Source organism: Salmo trutta, chromosome 9, assembly GCF_901001165.1.
Source record: "Salmo trutta chromosome 9, fSalTru1.1, whole genome shotgun sequence".
NCBI classification, from domain to species: Eukaryota; Metazoa; Chordata; class Actinopteri; order Salmoniformes; family Salmonidae; genus Salmo; species Salmo trutta.
The window spans coordinates 41,415,742-41,438,636 of NC_042965.1; the positions used below are offsets into that span (position 1 = coordinate 41,415,742).

General features: G+C 41.4%; 1 protein-coding gene across 1 annotated transcript; it reads left to right on the plus strand.

Moving 5' to 3' along the window:
- The first annotated feature begins 20,649 nt into the window (after nt 1-20,649).
- On the plus strand, nt 20,650-22,260 carry LOC115200577 (uncharacterized). Its single transcript, XM_029763748.1, has 2 exons — nt 20,650-21,176; nt 21,616-22,260. Exons 1-2 carry the CDS (start codon nt 20,718-20,720, stop codon nt 22,108-22,110), a joined length of 954 nt encoding a protein of 317 aa, XP_029619608.1. The 5' UTR covers nt 20,650-20,717; the 3' UTR covers nt 22,111-22,260.
- The last annotated feature ends 635 nt before the right edge of the window (nt 22,261-22,895 follow it).

Sequence of the window (22,895 nt, forward strand, 5' to 3'; positions counted from 1 at the left end):
CACAGGGAGGAGACAGGGCAACCTCTACAACCCCCACCACACAGGGAGGAGACAGGGCAACATCTACAACCCCCACCACACAGGGAGGAGACAGGCCAACATCTACAACCCCCACCACACAGGGAGGAGGCGGGGCAAGCAGCAGCACCACCAGTCCTGAAGTGGAAAATAGAGTGATCAACAACCTTGATTTTGAAAAAATGTCTGATCTATGTTCTCATATAATCAGCTCTATGTTCCCTGAACCACCCAGTTCTGCAGCCTCTACAGCCCATCCAACCCCCCAACAGCCCAGACAGGGAGAAGACGGGCCAAGCAGCAGCATGGAAAGAATGAAGCTGATAGAGCGCAGAAATGATTGACAGAGCTGTTCTAAACAATTTTTTTTTCTAGGCTATAACCAACTTGATTAATGCATATGTGTTAATATAACCAATGAATTTTTTTTGTTTGTTTCCGTCAAAAATATTTTGTAGGTGTTGATGTTCGATTCTGTCTGTTTTTCCTTGTAAGGTTATCTATTTGTGCAACTGCAAAAAAATGACAATGTCTGAGTGCATTAACTGTTGGATGAGGAACTGGGAAATAATACCTTAACAAAGGGCACTTTTTGGGTCTATTTGGGAACCAGTGTAACCTTCATTAATGCATATGTGTTAATATAACCAGTGAATATAATTGTTTTATCATTGATGCTAAAATTCATATTTTGATACTGTTGCGTATATTCTGTCTTTATATCAACCTTTAAAGAACAATTGAAAAATATATAATAATACTAACAGTCTTTATCTCCTCCTGTCTTCATTGTACCACAGCTGTGGTGTTCACTTTGTAATACTATACATGTTTATGCTGTTCATTATGAATAGTCTCTAAAATAAATATAATAGTTGTATTTTTTCCTATACAGTCTTGATTGATCAATTAATGACTGAACACATTTGTATAATAATGGTTCAACACTGTCAGTTAACTAAAATCAACCAGCAATGATTGGGGTGATTTTTGCATTGGTAAATGGGGTCCTACTCTTCATTTTGTCATTTCCTGTAGGCCTTTTCAGTGGATTCACATGTAGTCATTGTATCAGGATATTGCCAAAACCTTTTTCAGTGGACCGAGGCCTTTTCAGTGGATCCACATGTAGAGAATGGTGTAACAATGGTCAGAATTCTGTGAAAATTCTGAATAGAAGGTTCTGATTGGTTCTGATCAACCAGTTGGCTCTTTATGACATCATCAACACTAAACACTAGTTGTATCTGTCAGATCAGATCTACAGTCATTTCTCTCCGCTTTCTACTTTTGGATGATTGAATGATTCATAGCAGATCATGCAGCGTGATAGGGTCAAATCAAGGTCACTATCAGCAGACTTCCTGTAGACTGCCTGGACTGCTGTTAGTCTCCGCTAAAGGTTTCAGTGTTCTGTCTGGTTTGTGAGAAGAAGAGAATTAAGGAGACTAATCACTATTGACTATAACTGGCCACCAATGTTCCCTCTCTTTTTTTTCGGCACTGAGCAAATTTCTGGTCTGCTGAGCGAAAACTTGAAAGTTGTAAAAATTCTGTGCAACTTCTGCCACAGGCATTTATTGTGAACACTGAGGCTGTACCCACTTGAAGTTACAGTTTTAACAGTGGCCAAGTAGGCTACTCCCCCATTGCTGACTAGAAATGATCTATAACTGGGCTAATAACTCATTACCAGCAAAGAACATGAACAAATGTGCACATTTGGAGGCTACATTATAGGCTACATTATAGCCTGGTCTAAGATCAGTTTGTGCTGTACTTCCAACTCTCTGTCCATTAGAATTGTCTGAACAGCACAAACAGAGCTGGGACCAGGCTATGATGTCATCACAAACGGAAAGGATGACATCACAACTTTGATCAACCATGTTGGTTTGTGTTGGAGTTTGTTGTGGCATTGTTCTAGAAGCCTAAACAGACAGACACACAGAACAACACATTGTTGCTGAATGAATGCATCTCTTCATTTACAGAAAGAAACAACAGAGGAATTCCGGAGAAGAAGTGAGTTCCAAGTTTGCAACACAATTCTTCTAAACTTGGGAGGTGAAATCATGTTGTGCAAGGTTGTAATGTCTTGAATTTTTGTCGGTGAAGAAATGGTGCATGTAGTTGATGACTGCGCTGCTGCCTTTGCTGGATGACATGCCTTCATCAATCAAGTAGTTGACTTGTTATGGTATTCCTTCACAGCAGACTCCAAACAAGCCGCACTTGCGAGGAGTTAAAAAGTAGATGGGTGCTGGCTGCATAGGGTCAGAAGGATAGTAGATGGGAGCTGGCTGCATAGGGTCAGAAGGATAGTGCACCTGCAAACAACAAAAGAACGTTAAGATTAATTACAATTAATTGTCTCACCCCTGTCAGTCTGTCCTTACACAGCTCAGTGAAAGGTATTTGCCTGCCTCCCATATATGGTCAGAACATATATATTTAATGTATATGCATCTATCCGTCTATGTCCGTAATCAGTATAAAGGTGGAAATGTTGCTTACTTGTTGAGCAAAGTCAAAGCTGTAATGCATCCTGATGTCTTTGCTTGCTGGTTCAGTAGGGGTCCCAGAGACAACTGCAGGTCTTGACAGGTGGTTCAGTAGGGCCCCCAAAGAAAACTGCAGGTCTTGACAGCTGGTTCAGTAGGGGTCCCCAGAGACAACTGCAGGTCTTGACAGGTGGTCTTGCAGTCTGCAACCATCTTCTGGTAGACAGACTGCTCCCTCTGAACAAGCAGGAGATGCTGCTCTTGCTTCTTCAGCTTGGCTGACTTAACAGCTTCTGGCAGATTGGCAGATCTGAAGACCTGATAGTTGTTGCTCTGGCACTGCCAGCACAGGTCTGTCCTGGGCTTGGTGCTTTTATGTGGGGCAGCAATTGTCTCCACAGATTCCTGCTTCTACCAGACATTCCACCGATTTCAAAACTCAGTCAACTTCTCCCGTGACAACAACACTGTTGATTGTCGCTGTCTCTTCTCCATCACTGTCATCAGAAGACTCTACAATGTCTTCTTCAATGAAAATGTTTCTACCTAAATCAGGGATTCCCTCATCGTCGATTCATTTTCAGAGTCAGAGATAGTCAGCATGGCACGATCGTCCTCCAGAAAGTAGCCCATCACAACTTGTTCCCACTGACCTTTGTCGATAGCGCCTGATAAATTCAGGGCAGCTATGTTATTGAGAGCAGTAGCAACATATTTGTAGTTCTCCATGGCTAAGGTTATATCTTTCGAAAAAACTGCAGTAGAAGGATTATCTACGCATAACGAGCAGCTTATTTTATACACACAAGATGCTACACCGCATCTCTCTGCATATCCAGACCGCTCATTATCTCAGCCAATCATGGATAGTGGGAAGGTTGCTCACTTTTTCTGTTGCTAAACCAACTAGGCTCATCATTTTACAATTTTATTCATATTTACAGATGGCATACAAGTTTCATATTAAGGCACATGAAAGTTCACATGTTTGAGAAGGCATTTCTGCCCAAAAAACTAAAAAGATGCAAGATGGAAAGAGGCGGAGATAGAGCAAGAAGAGGAAAGAAAGTAAGTGATGGAAAGACAGAGACAAATTGACATAGAACAGTGGTCACCAACCTTTTCTGAGTCAATATCACTTTGAGTCAATTTGCAAGCCGAGATCTACCGCTCAGATTGTTTTAAACATTACTTAAATTACGTAAGCCTATGCTACATTAACCAATTAAAAACAGCTCTGAAGCAATGAGGTTTGTTCTGTAGCCTATTGGCCCAATACATTATCACTGCATATTGGCTGTGCTTGAATTGCCCTGCACATGTTGTTATTCTCAGACGAATTAGAAAGTATATTTAACAAATGTAGGTCTATGATCACACTGGTAATAGTTCATTTGTTGTATTACTTGTGAGGCACAGCTGAGTGAGCATAATAATTACCTTTTTACTGAACTGATGGCCTGCATCTGATGGTCAGTCTGAGGGGAGGGAGGGAGCAGAGGTGAGACTCACCGTCCCTCAGCTCTCTCTCCCTCCGCTGAGGAAAGGGGACACAGTCGTCCAGCTGATGGCAAAACTCAAGACGCACTGCATTAGTCTCATACACCAATTAATGTTGGAAGGAAGGAGAAGGAGGAAGGAGAGGGAGATCGAAACACACAGACAGAGACAGAAGAAGTCACACCAGCCTTCGCTTTGGCTCCCCCTCCTGTCCAGCTCAGGCATTGGGCGTCGCCGGCATTCTAGCTGCTGCCGAACCTACTGCTGGCAAACGCCCTTAGAATAAAAGACAGAGATAGATAGAAGAAATATGAACTTCAAGAGGAGAGGTGGAGAAAGGGAGAGAGAGAATCAGAAACAGAGAGAGATGGAACTAAAAGAAGAGATGGAAAGAGATGGAGAGAGAAGATGATTATGAGAGAGAGGGAGTAAGAGAGAAGAAGAGAGGAGGACCAGAGAACAGTTTGAAATTGAGCGACAGAAAGGAAGTGAAAAGAAAAGCAGAAACTGACAGAGGAAGAAGAGGAGGAGGAAAGAGAATGAGAGGAGGTACAGCTGGAGAGGGACAGAGAGGTCTATCTTTGTCACTCACCATCTCTCTCTTTGTCACGTTCTGAGGGAGATGAAGTCAAACAGAAGACGGTAAGCATGGAGAATGATGGAATTAAAATAGAAGATTTACAAGCAGAGGCATAGGAACGGCTCAATATGCATGAAGAGAAGAGGCTAGAAATATTGAAGGGGGAAAGAGATCGGATAGAAGAAGAACAACAAATCAGGAGGAAGAAGCAGGAAAGACTGTTAGCAATGGACAGACAGCTGGAGAGGGTACAACAACAAGAAGAGCAGGATAAAAAACTACAGATCGAAGAGAATACGACGACAAGAAAAGCAGGATAAAAACTACAGATCGAAGAGGGTACGACAACAAGAAGACCTGGATAAAAAACAACAGATCAAAATTGCAAAACATAAAGAAACTGACAGACTTAGAAAGGAGGAGAGGCAAATCAGGAAGAGAGAGAGGAGAGAGAGAGAGCCATTGAAGGCAACATAGCTTTAATCAGAGAAAGAGAGCTATTGAAGGCCACATATAGCTTTACTCAGAGAAAGAGAGCTATTGAAGGCCACATAGCTTTAATCATAGGAAGAGAGAAGATGACAGAGGCAAAAAAGAAGCAGGAGATGGCAGAAGAGGAAAGAAGGGATGAGAAGTACAAGAGGGGTGAGTTAGAGAAGCCTGAAGAGGAGGAGAAGAACCCTGAAGAGAAGGAGGACGACAAGGAGGATGACAAGGAGGACCTCTCCCCAGCCAATAAAAGTATCAGAAGGAGAGCATTGGGTGAATAAGAAGTGGGAGAAGAGGAACCTCAAAAAGACAGAGAGAATGTATCAGAGAGAGGAGGAGGGCTATGAGATCATCAACATAGGTAAGACCTGTTTTCCTTATGATATCATCTTTAGTCTCCTCTACACACACGTTAGTTCCACACCTGTCATCATGTTGTGTCGTTGTTTCACTAGAAAACTATTGACCAACCTTGTCAAACTGATCTGTTATTGACACAGGGAAATTAGATTTTCACGCGAGACAGGAGTGAGGATTTTGGGTTTCAGTGGGATTGTTACGATAGGAAAACGGCCTCGGCTCTATATAAGGCTATATAAGGCTACTACATGAGTCAATAGATAAATAATACTCTTGATTTAGACTTCATTATTACATGCTAAATGTTTCTGATCAGGGATATATGAGTAAACAAATAAATTAGCTACCACTTGTCCAGCCACAGATCAATTAACCAAATATTATACAGACAGATTCTGTGAAAGCAAATCATATTGATTGATTATCAGACAAGTTACAGCGTTTGGTCGGGAATAGGCAAGGCTACTAAGCAGGCTACTATGCAAGTGAAGAGCAAAATTCACTTGTATAACTTGCTAGCAAAATGTTTTGATCAAATTAAATTTTATTGGTCACATACACACGGTTAGCAGATGTTAATGCGAGTGTAGCGAAATGCTTGTGCTTCTAGTTCCGACAACGCAGTAATATCCATCGAGTAATCTAACCTAACAATTTCACAACAATTACCTTATATACACAAGTGTAAAGGAATGAATAAGAATATGTACATATAAATATATAAATGAGTGATGGCCGAACGGCATAGGCAGGATGCAGTGTATGGTATAGAGTACAGTATATACATATGAGATGAGTAATGTAGGGTATGTAAATATTATATGAAGTGGCATTGTTTAAAGTGGCTAGTGATACATTTATTATATCAATTTTTCCATTATTAAAGTGGCTGGAGTTGAGTCAGTATGTTGGCAGCAGCCACTCAATGTTAGTGATGGCTGTTTAACAGTCTGATGGCCTTGAGATAGAAGCTGTTTTTCAGTCTCTCGGTCCCTGCTTTGACGCACCTGTACTGACCTCGCCTTCTGGATGATAGCGGTGTGAACAGGCAGTGGCTTGGGTGGTTGTTGTCCTTGATAATCTTTTTGGCCTTCCTGTGACATCGGGTGGTGTAGGTGTCCTGGAGGGCAGGTAGTTTGCCCCCGGTGATGCGTTGTGCAGACCTCACTACCCTCTGGAGAGCCATACGGTTATGGGTGGAGCAGTTGCAGTACCAGGCGGTGATACAGCCCGACAGGATGCTCTCGATTGTGCATCTGTAAAAGTTTGTGAGTGTTTTTGGTAACAAGCCGAATTTCTTCAGCCTCCTAACGTTGAAGAGGCGCTGCTGCGCCTTCTTCACAACGCTATCTGTGTGGTTGGACACTTTCAGTTTGTCCGTGATGTGTACGCCAAGGAACTTAAAACTTTCTACCCTCTCCACTACTGTCCCGTCGATGTGGATAGGGGGGGTGCTCCCTCTGCTGTTTCCTGAAGTCCACGATCATCTCCTTTGTTTTGTTGACGTTGAGTGTGAGGTTATTTTCCTGACACCACACTCCGAGGGCCCTCACCTCCTCCCTGTAGGCCGTCTCGTCGTTGTTGGTAATCAAGCCTACCACTGTAGTGTCGTCTGCAAACTTGATGATTGATTTGGAAGCGTGCATGGCCACGCAGTTGTGGGTGAACAGGGAGTACAGGAGAGAGCTGAGAATGCATCCTTGTGGAGCCCCAGTGTTGAGGATCAGTGGGGTGGAGATGTTGTTACCTACCCTCACCCCCTGGGGGCGGCCCGTCAGGAAGTCCAGGACCCAGTTGCACACGGCGGGGTTGAGACCCAGGGTCTCGAGCTTGATAACGAGTTTGGAGGGTACTATGGTGTTAAATGCTGAGCTGTAGTCGATGAACAGCATTCTCACATAGGTATTCCTCTTGTCCAAATGGGTTAGGGCAGTTTGATTGCGATTGCGTCGTCTGTGGACCTATTGCGGCGGTAAGCAAATTGGAGTGGGTCTAGGGTGTCAGGTAGGGTGGAGGTGATATGATCCTTGACTAGTCTCATAAAGCACTTCATGATGACAGAAGTGAGTGCTATGGGGCGGTAGTCATTTAGCTCAGTTACCTTAGCTTTCTTGGGAACAGAACAATGGTGGCCCTCTTGAAGCATATGGGGACAGCAGACTGGGATAAGGATTGATTGAATATGTCCGTAAATACACCAGCCAGCTGATCTGCGCATGCTCTGAGGACGCGGCTGGGGATGTCGTCTGGGCCTGCAGCCTTGCGAGGGTTTTTGCTCATGTTTTGCTCATGTCGGCTGCAGTGAAGGAGAGCCCGCAGGTTTTGGTAGCGGGCCGTGTCAGTGGCACTGTATTGTCCTCAAAGCGAGCAAAGAAGTTGTTTAGTCTGGACATCCTGGTCCGCGAAGGGACTGGTTTTCCTTTTATAGTCCGTGATTGACTGTAGACATTGCCACAAACCTCTCGTGTCTGAGCCGTTGAATTGCGACTATGATCAGCTAATATATGAGTAAACTAGAATAAAGATTATCGTTAGCACTCACCTTATTGTAACTAACATTTCCCCAAACTAATTGTTAGCAAATATCAAAATGGAGGTTTAGTGAAAACGAATATCTGACATTGATTAATTTACCGAGCTTGTCTCAAAGCAGCGATGGTGCTGTCCCAACCAAACCGGTGCTGAAATGACAATCTTGATGACCACACGTGACTATTGCTGGAAATTAGTAAAACGGTTGTATATGACTTTGGGAGTTTCAGTATAATCAAGAATTTGATACATGCCTTCAATTGAATTAGCCTACTTTATCCCAATATTTTCATAATTTAGATGAGTTTTCCTCCCTCTGCGCTTTTTCTAGGCACAATGGCTGGTTCCTCCTCTTTTCACACCGCCTCCCCTGCGTTATTCTCAACGCCAGTTTAAATCAATATAGCCTACTGTTATCGAGAAATCTGCCTTTTCTCAGGTTCGGGCTCGTTTAATTTCTGTGATATCGGACCTGGGCTCAGGCGTAATGCTCACTGGGCTTGGGTCTGACCAGGATCGAATTTTCAGTTCTGATGAGAACTCTAAACTGCATTCAGGTCTCGTGTGCAATCAGGCAGTGTCAATGATGTGCTGTGAATTTGGCTGCCACCTGGTCTCAGAGCATTTTAAATTATTCTGTACATAAATCCGAGACACTCAATTGAGCATGACATTTTATGTTTCGTTTGGTATGTATTAATTTGTGGATGTCCATCACCCATTTCATATGATATGTTACGAATTACAATTCGTATTGTTGTATGTGCTTCGTGGAGTTGACCAGACATCTCCTGTTGGCTTTACCACAGTTGTTGGCTAATGGTAGCTAGCTACTGTACTGTAGTTACACCAATGATCCTGGACCCCTGTCAACTCCAACTCCTCGTTTCTTGGAGGCGTGGAAAGAAGGCCACAACAACTTTCTCTCTTTGGTCGTTTTATTACCAACTTGTAAATAATACAATGCAATTAGACCGACTAGCTCCAAAACAACAACGAGCTTGGTTCTGTGGCAATATGTACAGTCAAAATCTGATACTTATTAAACCAGAACGCAACAAATATAACTGAACAACTCTCATGTGATTGGCTGGTAAGCCATCACTCATATAATAAATACTAGGCGGAATCTCTACTTACAACAGTATTTTACAGTATGTTATGAATTTGCAAAACTTACAATATGTTACGAATTTCCAAAACGTATGATATGTTACGAATTCTAGCTAGGTGGCTAGGCAGCTAACGCTAACTAGCTAATGTTAGCTAGGTCAGAGGTTAGGGTTAAGGATATGGATTAAGGTTAGGGTTAAGTTTAGGAGTTAAGTTAAATGTTTTTTTAAGGTGAGGGTTAGGGGAAGAGTTAGCTAAGATGGGAAGTAGTTGCAAAGTAGCTCAAAAGCAGTAAGTAGTTGTAAAGTTGCTAATTACCTAAAATGCTGAAGTTGTCCGTGATGAGATTCAAACGTGCAACTTGTTTGTTAACCTTCGCATTATACACCTACCCATCCACCCCGAACAACCATCCTATTTTCGTTTTTTGCCTTCAGTAAACATCTGTCTTATGTAACCATACATGTAACAAATCATACTAATTTGAGTGTCGGATGTACATTTATTACGTTACATCTAGATAATGTAATGAGACCAGGCTGCAACGTTAAGTAAATATGCTAGGTTCAAGGCTTCCAACTTGTTTGGATAATATGATATTTTATGTTTTGCCAATCTGCTGCTGCACATGTTGTGTATTTGGTTGAATTGCATTAGTGCGACATCGGGGGGAAATGTTGCAATTTCCCGGGTCTTGTCATTTTATTTTTCGGGAAATGTGAAGGCTCGTCCCGGGACAGTCCCGGGATCCTAGTTACCCATGTTAATCCCAGGAATACGGTGGCATTTGGGACGCATGTTAAAACCTGTTGAGGACAGACGTTCCGCCAGCGGAACGCCTAGCCAATATCCAATGGGACAGCGTGGAGTGAAATACAAAAACCTCAAAAATGCAATAATTTCCATTTTAAAGATAAGACTCTCGTTAATCTAACCACATTGTCCGATTTCAAAAAGGCTTTACAGTGAAAGCAAAACATTAGTTTATGTTAGGAGAGTACATAGACAAAAATAATCACACAGCCATTTTCCAAGCAAGCATATATGTCACAAAAACCCAAAACACAGCTAAATGAAGCACTAACCTTTGATGATCTTCATCAGATGACACTCCTAGGACATTATGTTATACAATACATGTATGTTTTGTTCAATCAAGTTCACATTTATGTCCAAAAATAGCTTTTTACATTGGCGTGTGATGTTCAAAACCTGCATTCCCACCAAAAACTTCCGGTGAATTTACAAAATGACTCATCATAAACGTTGACAAAATATATGACAATTATTTTAAGAATTATAGATACAGAACGTCTTTATGCAATAGCTATGTCAGATTTTAAAATAGCTTTTCTGCAAAAGCACATCAAACTAGAATATGTATATTATTAGTAGATTTGGATAGAAAACACTCTGAAGTTTCTAAAACATTTTGCAATATTCTGAGTACATAGCTCAGCCATCACGGCTAGCTATTTTGACACCCGCCAAGTTCGAAGCACACTAAACTCAGAATTAGTATTAGAAATATTGTATTACCTTTGCTGATCTTCGTCAGAATGCACTCCCAGGACTGCTACTTCCACAATAAATGTTGTTTTTGTTCCAAATAATCCATTGTTATGTCCAAATACCTCCGTTTTGTTCGTGCGTTCAGGTCACTATCCAAAGGGTAACGCGCGAGCACATATCGAGACAAAAAAAATCGAAATGTTCCAATACCGTACTTAGAAGCATGCCAAACGCTGTTTAAAATCAATTTTTATGGTATTTTTCTCGTAAAATAGCGATAATATTCCAACAGGACAATAGTGTTTTCATTCAAAGAGGAAAAGAAAAAACAGGGTGCTCGCGAGAACGCGCATATCCAATCTCTTTGTCCCCAGGCAGACCACTGAGAAACTGAGGTACTATACTCTGCCCAGAGACAGGAGACGGCTCAATCCGCTTTCTGAAGGCTTTAGACAGCCAATGGAAGCCTTAGAAAGTGCAACGTAACCCCACATATACTGTAGTTTCGATAGAGAATCAAAAGAAGAACTACAAATTCTCAGATAGGCCACATCCTGCTTGGAATTTTCTCAGGTTTTTGCCTGCCATATGAGTTCTGTTATACTCACAGACACCATTCAAACAGTTTTAGAAACTTCAGAGTGTTTTCTATCCAAATCTACTAATAATATACATATTCTAGTTTCTGGGAAAGAGTAGTAACCAGTTTAAATCGGGTACGTTTTTTCATCCGGCCTTGAAAATACTGCCCCCTATCCCAAACAGGTTTTAAATGTGACCTCTGCTTCTCCCCTCCCAGACATCCCTGGAGCCATAGGAGCAATAACATCCTTCACCACCTGGGCAGAGAGAGAGAGAGGGAGAAGAGGGAGGGGTTGCTGAAAGCTGAAGAGAAATGGAAGAAGATGGAGTATTTCAATAAGCAGTGGAGAGAGCAGTCCCTGCTTACAAAACAGACTCAACAGACAGTTAAAGAGGACAGGGAGAGGAGGAAGGAACAGCACCTAAAGAACAGGAGGAGAGATGACTGGAGATGAATCTGGAGGCTGATTACATTAGATTAGAAGTTTAATAGTCACACGTACAGGGTTGACGGGCAAATCAAGAAGTTCAGCACCAAGTTCATCAACCAGTTTCCATCTGACTACATCCATGGTCAACAGTTGCTGGGGTGGGCCACGGGACAGAAGGTAAACCAAGGGCTCGCTGGGTCTGTACATGACCAGCCAGGGGAGCCAGAGAGCCAGCAGGGAGGACCAGAGAGCCAGCAGGGGGGTCCAGAGAGCCAGCAGGGAAGACCAGAAAGCCAGCAGGGGGGACAAGAGAGCCAGCAGGGGATTTCAGAGTTGGCTGAGAAATCAGTCAACCACCAAACCAAAGAAAAAGCCAGACATCTAGAAGAGAATTAAGTTGTGGTAAAGAATGTTTAAAAATGTATTTATGTTCTACAGTGCTATTATATATGTCCCCACTTTAAAGAAGTGACATTATCCACATGTTTGTGTCCAAATGTGAGGATTTAGTGAACATGCAACACACTTGTAAAGATAAAGATACACAGTGAATTCTTTCAGCATTCCTGACTTTCTGTTGCTCAGAACTGAAACTGGGCGGAGCCACAATACCACTAGAGATTCATTGGTAATTAAAGTGTCTCCCAATAATTCCCCCTCCTCTTCTTCAAGGCCACATTTCCTCAACAAAACATTATAAGCTCCTCAAGTCAGCAGTATCCTCTTCATCGATGGCAACAAACATTCTAAGGTCAGTGACTCTCCTCCCCAGACCTGACATTCCAATCTTTATCCAAGTTGAATATCCTTGTTGAATTCAACTCTGATCACCACTTCTGCTGTCCTAGAAGATATCCCCAAATGAACATGGTTTAAACAGAAGTTAAGCAAGAAGTTGAGCAAGTCCTCCCCCCAATCAGTGGCTCCACAGACCAGAGATTCTCATCTTTATCCAAGTTGAACACATCGCTGGTCAGTTCCACCACCCTCCTGTCCTAGACCTACAAGATATCTCCCAACTCAACATGATGAAACAATTTGAGAGCCACAAGGAAAGCCATGGAGCAGCACCCCTTGGATGAAGAGCCATTTAGGGGTTAAGTGCCTTGATCTAGGGCACAACGGCAGGAGATGGTACCTGGGAGCAAAGTACTGTTCAGCTTTAGCATGAATTTAAAAAGCGACATTGTTTTTACGGTGTTGATTTAATTGGTTATTTATTAAAATTTAAACATACATCATGGTATTATATGTTGGACTTCCAGTGAATCTCCTAACATTCCATCAGTTTGCTACAATGTGTGACTGTTATGTTATAATAGAGAGGGGTCATATCTTGCTGGCCCAATATTTATAAGTTAAGAGCGTTGGACTAGCAAATGGAAAGGTCGCTGGTTCGAATCCCAGAGCAAACTAGGTAAAAAGTCTGTCGAAGTGCTCTAAAATGGAAATGTTGTCTATATATCTATACAATCTATGGTAGACCATAGGAGAAATATCAGATTGAAATAGCTTCTCTTAATGAAGTGGTGGCAGAATATGAGAGTGAAACAATAGATACATAGTTAGCGCTCTGACCTACAGAACCTGGGTAGTTCCACCAATTGAGTGCTGTTTAGGTAGAGTAACTTTACTTCACCTAATTTTAACATTCTGTAATAAAGAGCTCATGTTCAACTCAATAAAGAACATGTTTTCCCATCTCAAGAGGTTAAATCAGGGGTCTTCAACCTTTTCAGCGACCCACATCATATGTTAGCATAACAATTGTTTGTGCAACTTCATGACATACTATCTCATAATAATGACTTACTATCCCATAATAATGACTTATTATCTCACAATAATGACTTAGTATCTCACAATAATTACTTAGGAATTACTATAACATAATAATTACTTAGTACGTCTTAATTATGAAATACTATCTTATGACTTTCATTTTCTGGTGTCGGGAATGAGCATTCATAATAACGGAATATCATTTAAATTTAACAATAAATACATTATTATTCAAATAAGTGGCATTTTGCTCTCTAACAAGGAGAAAGGCGACCTCACAGTTTTTTTAGAGAATCGAATTTGGATGATTAAATCGTATGATTGTAATATTGAAGTCAGTCATTAGTTAGGAATTTAGCTTAGTTAGAATATAAAAATCAAGTGTCTGATCTGATGTGATTTTTTTTACTTCTGGAAAGATATCAGACCATTGGTAAAGCTGGTTTGAGATTCGATGTTCGCCAGACATTCGGACCTTCAAACTTCAATAATTCGCAAACGATTTGAGCTAGATACCTCAGGTTCTTTGTGAAGGACAAAAGGTGTACAACATTGCAGAGGTCATATTTTTACCAATTCCGACCCTAGTTTCATAATCACATGGCAATGGTGTAGGCTGCCTGGAGAACCGTCAATGCAACTAGTTAGGGACCGTCAACTAATTGCATAATCACAGTATTCAAATTCCAATAGCTCTACACCATGTGATTTAGCAACCTAATTTAACAGTCCATTATGCCTTATATAGAGAGGCATGTTGCACACCCTTTAATTTTCTCATAAAATGATTCCTACATTTAAAGTTATTCCTATATAAAAAAAAAAATTAAATGCACTAGCTCCTTGACCATGTGACCTAGCCACCTCACACCAACTGTGGAATGTTCACAGTAGGGACAACAGCTACACACTCTTTGGTTTAGTAATGGGGAATATTATTAAAGTGTTTCAGTTAATAACCAGTCACATCTAGTTCATGGAACAGAGGGCCACAATTCACATATTTGCCCAAACATTTTTTCTCAATGATTGGTAACACTTCACTTGACACCCAGCAACATAACACATGACATAAAAAAAAAATCGTTAGGATCCCCATTAGCTAGTTAAATAAACAAATATTTAGTATCACGGCCGGAGAGGTTGGAGAGGTTACAACAAACTTAATACTCAAAATACAAGTCTGTTAGAAGCTCTGAAGGGGTGTTCCCCTTTAGCACAAATACTCAAACTAGGCGTCTCTACTCTCAGGGTGCAATAAGCTGATAATGACCTTGCACACATAGTATCTACTGTATGTGTTTCCTTCTTTCTGTTATTCTATCAGTTCCTTTCCTGAGAGCAAAGTCACAGAACAGCCTAACACAATAATCAGGAGACAACATGCTGTGCACTCTAACATTTGCGTCTGGCTGTAAAACAGCATGGCGCAGCTGCAAAGTCCTCGTGCCAGTGACGCTGTGGCTAGACTAGTGCACTTTCATAAGGTAAACTGATACATTCATTTCTGTGTAATTTCTTTTTGGGTTGTTTCTTTGTCTTAACATGAGAGTGACTTAAAAATACCCTTTGTGTATTGCAGTCATGCTGCAGCACTGATCCCCATCTTGATGGGAGCCATGGTCGACAGACATACCTCCTTGCAGTTGGAAAGAAGACAGAGCATGATTGACAACTACTACATCGTGGTGGACAAGAGGCTTGTTTCCTGCCAGGCAACTAGTGGTCTGTGTTCATTTGATGAACTGGTCAAAGCCCACTTTGTCTTTAACCTGACGTATGATGATGCTCTTGTCAACTTCTACACATTTGTGCAGACAACCATCTGCAACATTGATGTAGGCCAAACAAGAGAGGCCCCTAGCGTGATAGAGTTGACGACAAAACTTATTAACTAGATAAATGTATGTTAAGGTGCTTTTGTTGTCAAGCGTTGCACAGAAACAGCCAGTCATTGATATCTCATTTGAGAATTGAGCATAGCTTCTATCCCTCCACCAAGATTAGATTGGTCTGTGCTCCAGATGGTTGTAGACGGCAGTTTTCAACGTACTCAGGTTTCAGAAAACATTTGAATTGTGTTCATAAGTATATTGGTCAAGTAGTTGATGCATTAAGCTCAGAAGGCCCCTCTAATGTTGCTGATTCTCCAGTCCAGTCAGAAGCTCTACAAATGGGTGGCGACATTGGTGTCCCACATGATAACTGTGGTGGAGAAATGACAAGATGATGGTATAATACTGTTTATTCATCGAATGGTTGTTTTGTGCAATAGAATAGGGTTCATAGAACTCTGAGCCTGCATTTCATAGACTGAGTTGGTGTCTGTAAGGTACCAGGGACGAGATCTGTTATGCTTAGCTGATAAGAAGTTGTTTTCAAAACATAGAAACACTTTACAGATCCACTATGATGACTTTGAAACTGCTAACCAGCTTGGATCCAAGCGTGGTGTTCACAAGATAGGAGCCATTTATTTTGTCCTCAGGAATCTGCCACCCAAGTTTAACTTCTGCTGTGATGAATATTCATTTAGTGTCATTATTTCACTATCGAGATCTAAAGAAATGTGTCTTTGATGTCATTCTAGAGCCCTTGGTTAATTATGTTAAAAACTGGAGAGAGATGGTGTAAATTTGCCTTTTTCAACTGATATAGTTTATGGCACTGTCTGCCAAATAACTGGAGACCATTTGGGGATGCATGCAGTCCTTTGTTTCAGAGTCCTTCATTGGTCATTACTTTTGCCGGTTCTGTTTGATAGAAAAGTCTAAAGCTCAAACAGTTTACAGTGTGGATGACCCTAAGATTGTCTTGCATGGTAAAGATCAATTTGAAATGCATTTGAATCAGTTGCAATCAGACCCACAGCTCCCATCTGTGTTTGGTGTAGAGAAAAAATCTAAATTAAACAGTTTGCAGCACTTCTATGTTTGTAATAATTTTTATGTGGACACTATGCATGACATTCTTGAAGGGGTGGCTCAGTTTGAGTTAAAATTGTTGTTTGTATTTGTGACCCGATTCAGGAAACTTGGCGTATGTCGCAAGTCACATCTTCACAGGAGAGCCTTTTGAACGTAAAGAATATTGTCACATATGTCTCTGAAAATTGTACTTTGAAACGTGCGCTTCTCTCTAGAATCTACTTGTTTGACTATGGGTACTTGGAGTGCAAAACCCGTCCAACTAAAGTCAACCTAGAGAACAGTGGAAATAGCATAGCACTTAATTCTATTCAAACTCTGTGTCTTGTGAGAAACGTTCCATTTATTTTGGGTGATTTTGTTCCACCAGGAAATGAGAACTGGAATTTGATGCTCATCTTACTGCAAATAATCAACATTGTTTTTCCCATTTTCTTAGGCAGGGCATGACTGTGTATCTGAAGCAGTTGATCATTGAACATCACACACTTTTCAAACAGTTGTACCCACATAAAAACATAATACCCAAACATCACTTTATGATACATTACCCAGCATGCATAAGACAAATAGATTATTTCTTACATACAGCATGTGGCGGATGAGGTTTGAGGCAAAGCACAAACTCTTTAACCTCTACCGGATCGGTGTCAACCCCCCCCCCCCCCCACGGGATGGTTGAGCTAATGTGCGCTAATGTGATTAGCATTACGTGTTAAGTAACAAGAACATTTCCTAGGGCATAGAGTACACATATTTGATATGGGCAGAAAGCTTACATTCTTATTAATCTAACTGATTCTGTCCAATTTACAGTAGCTATTACAGTGAAAGAATACCATGCTATTGTTTGAGGAGAGTGCACAGTTATGAACTTGAAAATGTATTAATAAACAAATTAGGCACATTTGGGCAGTTTTTATACAACATTTTGAACAGAAATGCAATGGTTCACTGGATCAGTCTATAACATTGCACATACACTGATGCCATCTAGTGGCCAAAATATAAATTGTGCCTAAGCTGGAATAATACAGTGTGGCATTTCTCTTGCATTTCAAAGATGATAAAAAAAAAAATGCATGTTTTTTCCTTTGTATTATCTTTTACCAGATCTAAAGTGTTATATTCTCCTACATTAAATTTCCACGAACTTCCAAGTGTTTCCTTTCAAATGGTATCAAGAATATGCATATCCTTGCTTCAGGTCCTGAGCTACAGGCAGTTAGATTTGGGTATGTTATTTCAGCCGAAAAAAAGGGCCCGATCCTTAAGAACACCAAAAAACACCAATTTCCTATTGGCCATCACTGGGAGACATCACCATGGCTACAGACTGAGTATGGACCAATGAAAGCATTTTCCCTGAGTGATTTTACTGGTGGTGATGGGTTGGCATCGTCACTTCAGGTCCCTATGGAGAAGCGATTTGCTTTTATTTATTTATTTATTTATTTCACCTTTATTTAACCAGGTAGGCAAGTTGAGAACAAGTTCTCATTTACAATTGCGACCTGGCCAAGATAAAGCAAAGCAGTTCGACAACATACAAAAACACAGAGTTACACATGGAGTAAAACAACATACAATCAATGATGCAGTAGGACAAAAAAATAAGACTATATACAATGTGAGCAAATGATGTGAGATAAGGGAGGTAAAGGCAAAAAAAGGCCATGGTGGCAAAGTAAATAAAGTATAGCAAGTAAAACACTGGAATGGTAGATTTGTAGTTTGAAGAAAGTTCAAAGTTAAAATATAAATAATATGGTGCAAAGAAGCAAAAATAAATTAAATAAATAAATACAGTAGGGGAAGAGGTAGTAGTTTGGGCTAAATTATAGATGGGCTATGTACAGGTGCAGTGATCTGGGAGCTGCTCTGATAGCTGGTGCTTAAAGCTAGTGAGGGAGATAAGTGTTTCCAGTTTCAGAGATTTTTGTAGTTCGTTCCAGTCATTGGCAGCAGAGAACTGGAAGGAGAGACGACCAAAGGAGGAGTTGGCTTTAGGGGTGACCAGAGAGATATACCTGCTGGAGCGTGTGCTACAGGTGGGTGCTGCTATGGTGACCAGTGAGCGGAGACAAGGGGGGACTTTACCTAGCAGGGTCTTGTAGATGACCTGGAGCCAATGTGTTTGGCGACGATTATGAAGCGAAGGCCAGCCAACGAGAGCGTACAGGTCGCAGTGGTGGGTAGTATATGGGGCTTTGGTGACAAAACGGATGGCATTGTGATAGACTGCATCCAGCTTGTTGAGTAGGGTATTGGAGGCTATTTTGTAAATGACATCGCCGAAGTCGAGGATTGGTAGGATGGTCAGTTTAACGAGGGTATGTTTAGCAGCATGAGTGAAGGATGCTTTGTTGCGAAATAGGAAGCCAATTCTAGATTTAACTTTGGATTGGAGATGATTGATGTGAGTCTGGAAGGAGAGTTTACAGTCTAACCAGACACCTAGGTATTTGTAGTTGTCCACAAATTCTAAGTTAGAACCGTCCAGAGAAGTGATGCTGGACAGGCGGGCAGGTGCAGGCAGCGATCGGTTGAAGAGCATGCATTTAGTTTTACTTGTGTTTAGGAGCAGTTGGAGACCACGGAAGGAGAGTTGAATGGCATTGAAGCTCGTCTGGAGGGTTGTTAACACAGTGTCCAAAGAAGGGCCAGAAGTATACAGAATGGTATCTACCAGCTAGGTTAAGATGGATGACACACAATTCAGAGAAGGACCATTAGTGTCAGGTCTGCCACCGCTCCCCCTCTATGGCGCTCGAGGTCGCCAGGCTGCTCATCATTATGCACACCTGTCACCATTGTTACGCGCACCAGCGCTTCATTGGACTCAATCACGTCATTGATTGCCTCCCCTATATCTGTCACTTGATCAGTTTCATTCCCGTGTCTGCATTGATGTTGTTTTGTTTCTCTTATGTCTATTTATATCCTCACCCTGTACTTGCTTCCTGTCTCCCAGCGTCTGTAGTTACGGAACCGTTACAGATAGTTTGCAGTAAGAAATGGCAGTCTTTTGTAAAATATCTAAGATCATTGTGGTTGACAATATTGTAAACCTATTGCTGGACAAGTTGCATACTGATCATTTCAGTGAACATGACCATGCATTCACTGTGTTTGATGGTGTTGATGATCAGAAATGTTATAAGCCTTTTGTCCTTCAAAGTGCTTGTGGTGGTGATGAGAGCCTGTATGTTGTTCCTTTGTTTGACATGATTGAGTAATAGTCTGATTTTTGGCAACTTTGTCAAAAAGATTGCATACCTAGTCTTAGGAGGACTTCCACTTGTGTTAAATAGCAACTCTGCATATTCTCCTGTTCTCATATAGTACATGTACTGAGGTGCCTGTGATGCACTGATTTCATTCTAACGCGTACGTGATACACTGATTTCATTCTGAGGCACCTGTGATGAAACAATTTCATTTTAATGTGCCTGTGATGCATCGTTTTCCTTTGAATGTGCCTGTGATGCATCTTTTTCAATTTATTATGCCTGTGATGTACTGTTCTCACTTTGGCTTAAATAAAGGAAACATAGCAGAGTCATTACTCTTATAAGGAAACCTTTATTGCTCTTGTTTAACTCACCTACAACTTGCAGGCTTGATTTATGAGTGGGATAGAACCAGACAACAAAATGTTATTTCCTAGTGTGAATATTTAGCGCTTCCTGGTGTCAATTCAGCTACAGGATGCATTCTCTAGAGTTGATTCTCAACACTGAAAGATGTTGCTGCTTAATACTGAGGGTGTGGGAAAAAACAAACCCATGGATAATTTAAACAACATCTGAAGTGTTTCAATATGAACACTATCAAAAATGTTACATTAACACCGAGTGGCCCTGTTTGAACGCTGGATGAGGGTTTAATTACACTCCCATGGGTCATTTGAAGTGTTATATCTTAACACTCAGTGTTTCAATATTAAACTACAAAAAATGTTAAAATAAGGGTGGACCTATATAAACACTGGACGAGTGTTAAAATTAACACGCCTGGTATTAAATTAACACTTTCAAATTTGCTGTATGGAGACCAGATTTTGAACATATTTATGCTGTTCATTTTGATGTCTCTCTGAAATTAAAGGCCTAATTTTCTTATTGAACAAGTTGTTCATCCGTCAAGTGCAGGGGTACACTAACATTTGCATTGCTATCTGTACCACCTTGGCAGACAAAACCACAGACTGTAAAACAACAGGATGCAGCTGAGGCGTGTTTAGCAGAGGTATAACCAGACTAGTAGAGGTCTACCAGGAACTAACATGATCACTCTGTTCATCTGGGGAGAGGAAAGTAGACAGGACGGTAGTCAGAGGACGCTGCAGAAACTCTGATACTGATAGGTTATAATAAGGTGAAACATGGAGCCAGCATTTGACATTCTGATCTCACAAGTGAGAAGAACAGGCAGTTTTTACATGACCTTCTTTGTTATTTTTCTTTACCAGGTTGTGTTTGATGAGCACTTAAAATGCTCTTGTAAACATGACATTATTAAACCAGATATGTGTATCATCTACATGGTGTTTCCAGCTTTGATATTGTTTTTCTTGACTCTCTGGATGGACGAACAGCTTCAACGGCTCTTGAGAATTACATGCAGACGCAGTTGTCAATGTACTTTGTGTAGAAGACTGGTGAGAATCTTCATGAAGGCGGTCACTATAGGGTTGCTGTGGGTTGTGTCTGTGCTTATTGATGGGGACTGGTACGTGTGCTATCACAGAACAGAGCTTCAATGCAGAAACATCACTAACACCACAACCTACCTAGAGGGACAAGAAATGCAAAACGAAACTTCTATCAAATGGAAATCCAAGGGGAGAATCTTTAATTATTTAATTGTCATTGATTATTCAAAGTCATCAGAGTATTGGGGGGGGGGGGTGGAGACCAGAGTATTGAGGGGGGTGGAGACCAGATTATTGAGGGGGGGCGGGGGGGGAGAGACCAGAGTATTGAGGGGGATGGACCAGAGCATTGAGGGGGGGTGGAGGCCAGAGTATTGAGGGGGGGCGGGGGGGGGGGGGAGACGACCAGATTATTGAGGGGGATGGACCAGAGTATTGAGGGGGGGGGGTGGAGACCAGAGTATTGAGGGGGGGGGGTGGAGACCAGAGTATTGAGGGGGGGGGTGGAGACCAGAGTATTGAGGGGGGTAGAGACCAGAGTATTGAGGGGGGGAGATTAGAGTATTGAGGTGGGGTGGAGACAAGGCATGCTCTCAGTTTGCTTGAACGTTTGCACATTTTGTTTCAGATTAATGGCGCAAAACTGCTTCTATTTCTGCTTGCTGGGAATTTTTTTCTGACTGCAATACCTTGGAGGAATAGCTGTTGTAGATGTTGTAGCAAACCTTATTACAGGGCACTATTTGAAGAGAATATTTGGGAAGAGACAGAAATTCATATTGAAAAAGTCTTGAAGAAAACAGCTCAGGAGTGCATAGTTCATTATAGCAAAGAACGACTACCGCACCTTTTGAATGTACGGGGAAGAGGCTGGCCAACACTACAACCATCAACACAAACAGAGAACACATGCCAACCATTACAATCATCGCCACAAAGGAAGGAGGCGACTCAATCACTACAACCATCACCACAAAGGAAGGAGGAGGCAAGCCAACCATTTTTACCAACAACGCACAGGGAGAAGAGGTGCCAACCAAAACAACCATCAACACAGAGGGAGGAGAAGGCGTGCCAATCTTTACAACCACCACACAGGGAGGAGTCAGGTCAACCACTATAACCACCACCACACAGGTAGAAGGCATGACAACCACTATAACCATCACCACACAGGGAGGAGGCGAGCCAACCATTAAAACCATCACCAAACAGGAAGGAGGCGGAGCAACCATTACAACCACCACCACACAGGAACTAGGAGAGCCAAAAACTATAACCATCACCACACATGTATTAGACGAGCAAACCGTTACAACCATCAACACACTGGGAGAAAGCAAAACAATCATTACAACCAACGAAATACAGGGAGGAGTCTGGCCAACCATTACAACCATCACCACACAGGGAGAAAGCGGCAGCACCATGGAAAGCGAAATTATAAGGCTTAAGAAATTTGATTTTGACAAGATATCTGATCTATATTCTAATCTAAATCAATATATTTTCCCAGCCATTGATAACGCATTGGTTTAGGGAACAACAACTGAAACCAGAAAGGAACAAACAAATTCAAGGAACGATAACCGAAGAAGTGGCCAGATGCCACTAATTGAGGAGGGCCCTCCAACCCGAACTGTGGTGTAATATTGGTAAATGGTATCTGCCCCTTTTTTTTCAAATTTCGCCTAAAATGACATACCCAAATCTAACTGCCTGTAGCTCAGGCCCTGAAGTGAGGATATGCATATCCTTGGTATCATTTAAAAGGAAACACTTGGAAATTTGTGGAACTGTGAAAGGAATGTAGGAGAATAACACCATAGATCTGGTAAAAGATAATACAAAGAAAAAACCAACCGATATTTTGTATTTTTTTGTACCATCATCTTTGAAATGCAAGAG

What these genes read in the sequence shown, in the direction of transcription:
- LOC115200577 (XM_029763748.1), top strand. Translation starts at nt 20,718, where the DNA reads ATGGAGCCAGCATTTGACATTCTGATCTCACAAGTGAGAAGAACAGGC. An exon ending in CTATCAAATGGAAATCCAAG is followed by an intron (nt 21,177 to 21,615) that starts GGGAGAATCTTT and finishes ATTTTGTTTCAG; the next exon opens with ATTAATGGCGCAAAACTGCT.